Raw genomic sequence first — 12,197 nt, forward strand, 5'->3', positions numbered from 1 at the left:
TGAAACTTGAAAACATTAGGCTAAGTGAAAGAAGCCAGTCACAAAAAAACACATTTTATAGAATTCTATTTATATGAAATGTCCAGAATAGGTAAATCTATAGAGACAGAAAATAGACTGGTGATTGCCTAGGCCTGGGAGGTTGGGCAGAAATGTGGATTCACTGCTAATGGCACAGGGTTTATTTTGGGGGTGATGATGATGTTCCAAAATTGATTGTGGTGATGGCTGCACAACTCTTGTGAAAATACTAAGAACTGTGGAACCGCATACTTTAAATGGGTGTAATATATGGTATGTGAATGATATCTCAATAAAGTCGTTATCCAGAAAATAGGGGGTTGGTTGTACACTATTGTATAGCTATGCAGTAGACTAGTATGAAACTATAGAAGAGAAGAGAAAGCTCTCTGTGTACTGACATGGATGCATCCCCAGAAGGTTAAATTGCAGAATGCTGCCATAATTTCCTAGTTTTATATAGGAAAAATATATACAGAAAAACATACACATATTTGCACTTACTTCTAATGGCATGAAGAAACCATAAACGGATAAATTAGTAACAGCGGGGGTGGAGTCGGGGATGAGTCATTAGGGGACAGGAGTCTATGTGAGACTGCTTACACATTTTTATGTAGTTTTGCCTTTTGAACCATATGAGTATAGCACCTGTTTATTCACCTTAATTTAATTCAAAGGATAAGCTAAAAGTTAATTAAATACACATTGAAAAATAAAGTCAGGACAATTAATTTTCCTCCAAATGTTGCCCATTAAATATCTACCCAGCTGAATGAGAACTAATTGAAATGAGGGGCAAAGAAACCACACTGACTTTTTTAAGTTGATATTAGGTTGTAAATATCTTTCTTCTCCGTCAGGGAAATAGTCATAAAATCATATCCTAATGGAAAGCTAAATTACACACACGCGCGTGCACACACACACACACACCCTAGGCCTTTTTTTTTTTTTTCCATAGAGGAAAACAGAAGCAAAAGTGACTGGTTTGACAGTTACCCTGTTTCTGTCATTACATTGAGATGGCCTTCTTTTAGGATCCATATCTTACACAGTCATGGTTAGCATTGAAGAACTGTTGAATAGGAAGAGAATACAAAATAAATATTGATAAACTTCAGCAAAGCATCAAGCAGGTGGAGCCACCCTGGCTTCACTGATGAGTGGAACAAAGCTAAAAGGTGTTTGGTATTCAAAGAGGAACCTCCAAAAAGAAATACACGTGTGCAAGTCACAACAAACCTGAACTAGGAAATTTTCCTATGGAGGAAAGAGAAAGAAATAGACTGGCTTCAGTTAAAATACAGCCTCTGCCCCAGGCACACACATGCACCACACACATACCCACTGTGAACAGGGTCACTTGATATAGCTGTGGGTTTCTTTTCTTTTCTTTCTTTTTTTTTTTTAATGTTTATCCATTTTTGAGAGGGGCGGGACACAAAGTCCAAAGCAGGCTCCAGGCTATGAGCTGACAGCACAGAGCCCAATGAGGGGCTCGAACTCATGAACCCTGAGATCATGACCTGAGCCGAAGTCAGGCACTTAACCGACTGAGCCACCTAGGCACCCCTTCATGGCTGTGGTTTCTAGTAGATCTCGCAGGCCAGGGTAGCAGGAGCTGGTACTGAGCTTACCGGTGCCACCGTGGAATAAACCTGCTGAGCCACAAGTGTCAGGTCCCCAAGGAGAGTGACGAAGCTACACAGACAGTTCCACAGAATCTTCCGGGCAGCCTGGTTGAACACCTGGAGCTCCTCCACAAGCTGGGCATTGAGGGCCTCATACTCCTTTTTGGCCAAGTCTGACTCATCTCCTGCTGCCCGTCGTAGGTTGCTGTTGCAGTCCAGCAATTTGTCATAGCGCTTTTGGATGAGCTTCTGAGGCCCGGGGAACAAGGACAGCAGGGCTGACAGGGGCATCAGGACAAGCCTCTGTAAATGGGCTGCCTGCCAAAAGAGAAAAACAATGCTGTCACAGAGTAAGCAACAACCAGTACATGTCCTGCACTATCACCAGTAGGCTTACGTCCTCCCTGAAGGAGCACAAAGAAAGGCAGGAAAGTATCGAGCCAAGTTAAGAGAGGATGTGATCTTTTTTTCTGTCTAGCTAAACCCGCTCAAGGACTTAAAAGAGGGACTCTAGGAGGAGGAATAGAGGAATACAAAAATTAAAGCCTGCACACCCAAAATACACTCAACCTTTCCCTCTACAGCCACTAGTTTTGTCATTGGTGTCATCTCCTTCAACTCTTTCTCTTCCCTTTCTTTCTAATCTCAGAGCCAAACAGAGCTACTCCAGCCCATGGGGTGGGAGGCAAACTCTAGTCTTTGACCCCTAAGACTGCAAATGACTCACCATATCATTTCCTTCCTTTGCAGGCAACAAAAGGAAGATAGTCTTAGAAGAGACTATATCCTGTTCCTCCCACATCCGTCTCAATTCCTTGGCTACCCTGGTAACTCATTGTGGGTAGTGGAATTGTATTCCCTATATAGATAAGTACCTCCTTATTATAGGTATTTTGCTCCTGTGATAGAAATGACAACAGAATTACTGCTTTCTCTTTAAATACATTGAAAGACTAAACTGATGCTGGTTTTGTTTCGTTTCTTAAATTGTTACATTATTAGGTCTGAGTCATTGAAAATGAACTTCATGGGGCACCTGGTTCATTCAGCAGGTTAAGCGTCCAACTCTCGATTTTGGCTTAGGTCATAATCTCACAGTTCGTGAGATCAAGCCCCGTATCGGGTTCTGTGCTGACAGCGTGGAGCCTGCTTGGGATTCTCTCTCTCCCTCTCTCTCTCTGCTCCTCCCCCTGCTCTCTCTCCCTCTTCTTCTGTCAAATAAATAAATAAAAAAGAATTAAAAGAAAAGGAAAATGAACTTCATATTAGCCCCCAACCCCATGCCAGCTCCTGGGCACCCTGAATTTAATTTCTGATACTTCTCTTTCCTCCCCCTCTCTTCTGAAGTGCAAATAGTATCCTATCTGCCTACTGCCAACTTTACCCTTTATCATATATGCTTGGGTTACATGATTATTTCATAGCAATTTGGAAGTAGGTTTCTCCTTTGTACCCTGAAAGATGTCCTAGGGAATCAGCATCTGAGCAGTAAACAGCCTCTGGTAACTTTGTCTGAACTCACGGGAAATCTACAGAGAGGGGAAACCAATCTCTTTCTGGTACTAGCAATAGACTACACAGATTAAATTTGATGTCTAGGTTATAAGATAATCAATATACACCAGCAGACTATTTAATGAGTCCTTTGACTAAATGAAGAATCTGTTTACTGTTCTTGGATAAATTACTATATTTGTAACTTGACTGGATTCTACAGGTAATATAATTACAATATCACAACATAATTACTATATATATATCCTGTGGACCATAGACATAAACTGATTCACCCAGACGTAGGAATTATGGTTGGAACAAATAAGAATCAGATTTTCTTCTAATATTTTGTCCTATACAAAACATGTAGGCAAGTATTAGTCAAGGTTAGATAAAAACACGGCTCTGCCTTTAGATAGATTTTTGAGCTCTTATTAATATTTGGTTTTTTAAAAAGCTTAATATACTTTATTCATAAGTTAAAAAGTTACTTTTATATTGATGTCTCTCGATTATTTTAATTTAGCCGTATTTATCATCTTGTGGTCTCATGCAAGGTGGAGAAGAACACTGCTCTTCTTTTATCAAATTCTGGACATGCTTGCTGAGGGAGAAGCTGTACACCGTGCCCTGACAGCTCAATAAATACTCATCGACTTAATACATTGGAATTAAGCTAAAGAGCAAACCCTTAAGGACTTTTCTAACATGTATTCTCTGTAATTAAGCCCAGAAATTTATAAAGAACTAGCCACACTTTTTCCATTTCACATGCATTGGAAAAATTTCTCTCTTGCTCTCATATTTATCTCATCGATTGTCTTAATTCACATGTGATCCTGATTTTCCATTCCCCAGTGCCAGGAAAGAGAGATGCTTCTGAGTGGTTTTTTCCTGGGGGGTGGGGCTGCATCATCTCCTAGGATTTGGAACTACTATGTGAGGGTATTCACTGGATGACTCAGGGGCATTACTGAGATCTAGAGCCTGCTACACCAGAAATGCTAAACATCCCCCAACACGAGGGCCTCAGTGAAGAACTGTGTGACCCCAAGTGCCAATAATGCCAACATAAAATGCCACTTTCAAGGACCTTCAAGATGATGCAGAAATCTATTATAGCTTCTATATAATACTTGAAATGCTACTATGCTATCTTAATACCTATGGGACAAAAGATACTAAATTAAAATTTGTATTACTCGAACTAATTTACCAGACAAATATTTTCTTGGCCTTAGCATGTTTTTTATGATGCTCTAGCTATGTTTTATAATTCTTTATATTTTAGAGAACTCATAAAAAGCACATATTTTACTGCAGAACAGAAGTTGTATGACTCAAAGGTAAAATCCCTTTCTCAATAAGGCTTTACTTTACAATATATACTGTGTTAATAAAAGTCACATCTTCAGAGAGTATCATTGCTCCTCCTGAAAAGACTCTGGACTTTTCCAGAGACTCGTTTAAGAAAATCACAGCTTTCTGGGATGTCTGGGTGACTCATTGGTTAAGCGTCGGGCTTTGGATTTCGGCTTTGGCCATATCTCACGGTTCATGAGTTCAAGCCCCATGTCGGGCTCTGCACTGACAGTGCAGAACCTGCTTGGGATTCCCTGTCTCCCTTCCTCTCTGCCCCTCCCCTGTTCACACTCCCTCTCTCTCTCTGCTCTCTCTAAATAAATAAATAAATAAATAAATAAATAAATAAATAAAACATTAAAAAAAAAAGAAAATCACAGTGTTCCAACTTAATAAATTGATGACCTATCACATGCAGGCTTAAACTAAATGTTGACTTTAACATTTATTTATTTTTGAGAGACAGAGTGAGACAGAGCACAAGCAGGGGAGGAGGGGCAGAGAGAGAAGGAGACACAGAATCCGAAGCAGGCTCCAGGCTCTGAGCAAGTGTTCAGCACAGAGCCCGACACGGGGCTGGAACCCACAAACTGTGAGATCATGACCTGAGCCAAAGTCGGTCACCCAACTGACTGAGCTACCCAGGCCCCCCTAAATGTTGACTTTAAAAGCGACACAGACACTGACTACTCTTAGAAATACAGTCTGGGACGCTCTTAAATTTTGATTATAGTAAAATCTTCACTAATCCACTTTAAAATAGTTAATAATAATAATAATAATACCCTCCTATTTAAATCTATTAATTTTGACATTAGTGTTTGCTTTAGTGCATGTTTTTTCTAACTCTAGCAAAACAAATAAAAAGCAACTTTTCTTTTAACCCTACTTTCTAATTTATCTGTGAATATAAATAACTTACAAAGTCACCACAGGGTTGTGGGGCGTTACTCGGGGTCTCTGAATGGCTCCTCTCCTCCTTATCTCTGTTGCAAGAGATGTCCTGGAGCTCCATTACACTCTGCAGCGCTAAGGGCATGGCATCCTGGAACCCAAGAACAAAGTCACAAAATGGGCAAAGTTCTGAAGTTCAGTACATTTAAATGTGCCGCAAGTGTGCACTTCATCATTATAACCCTCCATTACCACCGAGGGATACACAGAAAAAAAAGGAAGGAAAAATTTCATGAATGCTCTGTACGATGAATGAGACTACTTGTAACAATCTATTTTCTTACTTTCCCTCTGTCACTTCCTCATACTGCTCTGTATGACACCTTCTTTCTTAAGGGGACTCCATCTTAAGTTCCCTCATTGGCCATTCTTCAGCATTCAGCTCTTACCGATCCCTTATTTTGGAAGTCACTTCTCTTTGAGTTATGTCTTCAGCTTTCTTTAGAGAATGTAATGCTGTCTTTAAAAGAAGATGTTCATGTTTTGGTTGAATCAGTTAGTGGAAACAGAAGACTTTCCTGTAGATGTTCCCAAGATACATTTACTTCATGAAATGTATAAGAAGGACAGGTTCCCAGTGCTCTCTGGCTGTTATAATTAAGTTTTAGTTTTCTTTTCACATAAAGCAGAGCTTTAGGAAGAGATTAGGAAAACTGATGGTAAAATCAGGCTTTGTGTCAGTTAATAAATGAGAAAAGATTGTGGCTTGTTGGTTACTTAACATAGAACCTGTCTCCAAATCATAATGCCTGTTAACCTAATCCTCTGTTGGTATGATAATTTATCTACACATGCAAACATCTGCTTCCAAAAATAGATATCCAAGATAAAAACAGGGAAATGGGAAGGGGGTCATTTGTTAACTGAGTTACATATAATTCTACTAGCTGTCTACGTCTCAAAGTCATGACCATTATCAAGATGTTGAGGACACTATGTCTTCTTTATGAGATCAATTCTTTCTCTACTGAATATAATTATACTGCACTTCAATGGGTTTGGTGAAGTCAGTGATTCTCAACAAGGGCAGGAAAACCTCCTGAGGGACTGGAAATTTGGGGGGGTATTTTTGTCTTCTATATGGTTGTGTGGGAGCATTTGCATATTGTAGTTCTTAGTATTTTGTTAGAGTTTATTTTCTTTTACATAAACCTACCTACCTTGGGTTGAATTATTGGTGAATTTCATTCAGAACTGTAAAGGGGGCATTATGAAACACTGGTTATAAAATAAATAGAAGTGCTCAGTTCATCCAGAATTGTGTGATCACATGTCCTTTCTTAAGTTGGCTTCTCAGAAGGTTACAGCTAAATTTGAGACCCAGTTTCTGTGGTTTTTATATGGCCTTTATGTTATGTATTTTTCGCTCTGTAACTTCTCTAATTTCATTTTATGCCCCCTCTTTGATTTACTTTTTTCTTTCAGTCCTACTTTTAAATTTGCAAATATGTGTTTTAGGTACTAGAAAGGGATGTTTTAGTATAATACAACAAATAAAGAAAATTTCTGCTAAATTCATTTTGCATTAATGAATTCATCTCAATTGTAAGGAAAGCATGCTGATGGCCCAGCACCACGTGGTCAAGCATCATGTGAGCACATGTTCCACAACATGGCGACTTCGATTGGGAGAAGAAATGGGGCAGGTAAGGGAACAAAGAGCAAAATCTAAATGTTTCTACTGGCTTCCCTCACCTGCAGTTGGCAGCCTCCCAAATCTGATACAATGAATTTTACCATATAAATTCGATCATATAAACAAATGAACATTCACATTTACTCTTTGTAATAACCATGGACATTAAGATCTTCTTGTAGAAACTTCAAAAACAGTTGTCTCACCTACCTGTACGTGTTGAAGACAGAGCGAAATGTTCTTCACACAATGCCTCACCGTCTTTTCTAAAGATCTAAATAGCTTTTCTTCCCTATTAAAGGTATTGTCTTTTACCTAAAATAGAGATGAAATTATTTATTTCTATAACTCAAACAAATCTGGTGTTTTGAAAAAATAGCATGGACTGTATTAGCCTAGCACATGATAAAAAAAAAACGAAAACTCCTTGTTGAGATGAAAACCATTCATGTCATGCTGACCGTCTCAGCACGGCACTTGCTGTGCACCAGCACACAGCACGACTGATGTTCAATTAGTGGAGCAAAGTCACATGGTGAGGTTAATCTGCTCTTGGCTTTCACATAGGTTCTTCATCTATGCGATGGTAGCTGTAGGAGGTAAAACTTTTCTCTGCAGTTTTTAATGGCATATATTATGTATGTACTTAAATTATGCTACATTTGTGTGTTCGTAAAATAATTAATAGACAAGGCATTTGGAGTTACCTATAAATAAGGGTAGAACCTGAGAAGAAACATGGGGGAAGGGAAGCAGGGGTGGGGGGATGAGGAGTGGGGGTGGTTAGGGTTAAAACCTTGTGAAACAAAGACCCTTGTCTATAGTCAGGGGCATTCACTTTCGAATGCCCCTCTCTGTAAAGAGAGCTTTCATACTATTCTTATTTTCTCATACTCTAACAAACTTTTGCCTGCTGCTCATTTTATTCTGCGTCTACCTCTTTATTCTTCGAAGCGGCAAGACAGGGAATCCAGATATTAAGGTAAAAAATCCCACAACAGTAGTAACCATAGCTGTTCTCTGTTCATAGGTTTGTTGATTTAAGATGGTTGACCTTAGAACTGAATGTATAGAAAATGGTTTCATTTTTATTTTATTTTTAAACCCCTTAATATTATTTATCTAGAAAGCTTTTGATTAAATGGGCAGTTCTTTGTAATTCACACAACATTCAGTACCCCCTAGTTTAGGATCTCTATGCTCTAACCCCATTTGATGTAAAGAACAATATGCCAGGGCAGATTATTTTAAATGCAATTTTCAAGGACCCATTGCCAGCTATTTTCTTTTGTGTATCTTGGCTGGGATCCAGATGATTCAAAAATAAGAGATTCCAAGGATCACAGTATGAGAAATATTGCCCAGTTTTATGTTCCTATACCCAAGCCTTTTTCATGCTACTTTATTTTGCTGGAATATGCTGCTGTCCTTTTTTTGCCTTGCAGAATTCTGTTTAATTTTCTTAAGGACTCAACTGTCACCCCTTCTGTGAGTCCCCCCTTGAATTCCTATTCTTTCCACTGTAGAAAATTAATTGCTCCCCCATGTGCTCTCACAGCTCTAGTTAATTATTTAAGTGATTCTCTCCACTGATGAATTACAAGCATTTGAGATTAAGTATTTTTTTCTTAATAATAATAATAATAATAATAATAATAATAGCTAACATTTATTAAACACCATTGAAACCTGTCTTCCATTTTTCTCATTTTAATTCTTATATAACTCAGTGGCCTAGGTGCCACTATTAATCCCATTTTAGAGATAAAGAAATAGAAGCTTGAGAGGTGTGGCAGATATAGTTGATGTTCCCTGTCGTCCTTTGCTGATAGGATCTGTACCCTGGGTTAAGTGGGACATGTGGCTGCTCTTTCAGGCTCCCCTGCAGCTGGCTCTGCCCTTTGTAACTGGTTTGGGCAAATAGGATGTGAGCTAAAGGATGTGTTTCATTTCTGAATTTTGGCCTTGTAACATTGTCCTTGGGACTTGACTGAAGACACAGCAGTGACCCAGCTTCAACCAAGCCAATGAAGACAGTATGTTTAGGGGAAGGCACAGCACAAAACTGGGGATAACCGGGTTCCTAAAGAATTTTGTGCAGCAGAGCTCATCTGAATTCACATCTCAGGACTATGGTAAGAGAGAGAAATAAATGACTATCTGGCTTAAGCTACTTTGTTTTGGAATCTTTTTGTGTTAGAAGCTTGGCCTTTACCCTAAATAATATAGGAAGTTAAAGAAATGTACTCATGTTAATAAGTAGAGCCAGGATTCAAACCCAAGGAGTCTGAATGCAGAATTTCTTTGTATTCCCAATCTCTAACATAGTGTCTGGTACATAGTTCAATACATGTGTGATGAATTGAATGGAATCTTCCTCTTGGGTAATAGTTTTATACCCTAACTCCACCAAATATTTCACTTGAGCTGCTGACAAGTGCAAAATTGACTGATTTGAGATTTATCTCTTCTGCAGTTCAGCCTATGCAGCTGATTTTCTGATTAACAGTGAAATGCTTCATTGCTGACAGGACATCTTCTCAAAAGATTAAGGGGAAAATCTAATTAATATCCCTTCAGGCCACTTTACCTACAATTCACTTTTAGTTCACAATTGGAAAATATCAGAAGCTGATGATAAATATGTTAAAGAATGTAACTGCTTCTACAAAAACCTGCCCAGAATTAAACCTACCTATTGTTCTTCAATAGAATTGTCTTAAGCCAGAAGCAGCATCTTAAAGACTAGGGGAGAATTGTGTGCATGACATTTACACATGCCTGTGGAGGCTACAGTCTCTTCTCAAACTGAATTCCCAGTCCAATTTTATTATTTTTGTTTTTAGTTCAGATGTCTTGATTTTCCTTTCCCTGACCTATGACCACACACCATGATGTCCCAAACTTCTCACATTATAGTTTCACATTAAGAGAGGGGCCTGGAGTGATTGTCTGCATGCAATGGACCCAGTGAGCCCCTAGGAGAACATGAAGAAAGTACTAGCATGAATGGTACATGCCACGGACTCCGAAAATATCCCTGTTGGCTATGAAATGGTAAAGTAGGTGCAGCCACACAGGAAAACAAAAACAAGGCTTGGAAGAAGTTGATTATATTGACAAGTCCTAGAGAGGAAGTCACTGCATGCCATGCAGGGCCACAGGACAATCACTAGGTTTCAGTCAGGTGGCAGAAAGGAGCAAGGGGAAAGTCAAGGCCAGAGCCTTTATTGTGGTTTCTGTGGGAAACCCTATAGAAACAGCTGGGCAAGGATAAACAGTTCAGGACTGACCAGTTTAGAGAATTCCCATGGGCTTTGGGCAATAGGGATGGTCTCTAGTTGCCTGGTAGCTGGCCCTAGGATGATTTAAGGCAAAGGAATACAGGCTTACTGGGTGAAACATAGATAAGCAGGTGTTTGGAGCTATAGACTCAGGATTGGTTGGTTTGCATATGAAAGAAGTGATCCCAGCTGAACCCTTTGCTATCCTTAAGAATGGATTAGCCCTGGGAGGAGCCTCTCTCCTGGCCAGCAGGTTTTCCAAGGTGTTAAAAACATCATAAAATATAGAAAATAAAAGACCTGATTAATACACCATGCATAAAGGAGTTTATATCTACAGGAGAAGTAAGTCTGTACATTAAAAGGTAAATAATAAGACAAGGTAATTGTGAGAAATGAGATGATTCATTTCCCAAAATACCAAATAAAAGCTGTGCTGTCTAGTTAATAGGTTTACAACCTATTGGAAGTATGTGCGAACCCGTCCTTCCACAGTGGAGCTCCAAACCCTTAGATACTTCACTTCCTGGTTCTTCTTCCCCTCTCCATTTTGCAGGCTTATTTTTTGTGGGCTTTGCAATAAGCCTTTGCCAAAGAACTGAAGTCTCCGCATCACCTCAAGGAATATACATTTGTTCCAATCAGACTGCTTTTTGCCTTAAAAGGGTGTAGGCAATGTCCGGGTAAGGCTGTAACCTTTGTAGTACTCAGCCAATGAGGAATCAGGGGACGGATTTGCATGCTAGGAAATAAATTGCCTACCGTAACTGCCCGGAGTGTGCCTGTCCATCAGACACCCACTCTTGCAAGAACATTGATTAAAGCCTTGCTTCACTGTGCTCTGAGTCTCTGCGTCCCTCTTTGATTGGGTCAGTGGGCTTATTTCTCACAATAATGATACAAAATAATGATGATGATGATAATGATGATGATCATGATCATGACAGCTAATATATATTGAGTGCTTACCCACTGTGTTAGGTATTTTCTTCATGAGCATCACCTCATTTAATCCTTACAACCACTCCATGAGTTAGGTCCTACTATAATCTTTATGAATGCTTTGAATTTAAGTTATGTGCCCAAAGGCAAATATTTATTAAGTGGAAGAGGTGAGGTTCAAAGCCAGATCTGGATGACTTTGCTCTTAATTTCTGCCCTGCGCTGACTCCTGCAAATATTTATGGTGCCGAGATTGGAAACACTCAGTAAGCTTTTTAGGCATTCAGAAGAAGAAGAGGGTCTTAGGGTCAGAAAGCTACAGACTTAACAGAAAAAGGAAAGACTCTGGCAGCTAGCAAGTGAAGTAGATAGGACAAGCCATCTAAAACCAATGCTGAACCATCATACGGTTGGTTGCCTCTAGTTCACACTAAAAACCTTAGAGATGTTAACATAATAAGGGTTGAAATCAGGCAAATGAGAAGGAATAAAAGTGCTATATGGTATTTTAAGAACTGCCCTGCCTACTTTTGGTTAGAACGCCACTGAATTATTATCTCCAGGCTGTGAACTTTCCATCTTGTGATTCTCAAAGTGTGTTCCATTGGTCACTTATTTCGAGGTCATTTAGCTTCAAAACACCTGGAGTTTTTGTAAAACATACAGACTCCTAGGTTGTGCCTTCAACCAGATGGAACCCTGGTAGCTCCTCGGGTAATTGTTATGTACATTAAAGTCTGAGAGTCTTTGCTAGTCCATCCATTATTTGTTAGAAGTCAAGATGAAAGTGGTTCAAACCAGGCTAAGCAGCTGACACAGAACAATTATCCAGTAATTTAATGTGCATAGGAGTGGGGAGAGAGGAAG

At 39.4% G+C, this 12,197-nt stretch overlaps 1 protein-coding gene and 1 long non-coding RNA gene across 2 annotated transcripts in view; one reads left to right on the forward strand and one right to left on the reverse strand.

The window, feature by feature from the left end:
* The window catches only part of ARHGEF38 (Rho guanine nucleotide exchange factor 38), a 130,603-nt gene that overhangs the window by 13,179 nt on the left and 105,227 nt on the right, over window positions 1-12,197 (reverse strand). Inside the window, exons 8-10 of the mRNA XM_045471190.1 lie at window positions 7,315-7,419; window positions 5,437-5,559; window positions 1,662-1,973 (exon numbers count right to left, since the gene is read on the reverse strand). Of these exons, the coding sequence (XP_045327146.1) occupies window positions 1,662-1,973; window positions 5,437-5,559; window positions 7,315-7,419 (540 nt within the window). The remainder of the gene's footprint in view (window positions 1-1,661; window positions 1,974-5,436; window positions 5,560-7,314; window positions 7,420-12,197) is intronic.
* Window positions 9,300-12,197, forward strand: part of LOC123594523 — a 33,578-nt gene continuing 30,680 nt past the window's right edge. Inside the window, exon 1 of the long non-coding RNA XR_006710766.1 lies at window positions 9,300-11,071. This is a non-coding gene — a long non-coding RNA (uncharacterized LOC123594523). The remainder of the gene's footprint in view (window positions 11,072-12,197) is intronic.

Source organism: Leopardus geoffroyi, chromosome B1 (assembly GCF_018350155.1).
Source record: "Leopardus geoffroyi isolate Oge1 chromosome B1, O.geoffroyi_Oge1_pat1.0, whole genome shotgun sequence".
Lineage (NCBI taxonomy): Eukaryota > Metazoa > Chordata > Mammalia > Carnivora > Felidae > Leopardus > Leopardus geoffroyi.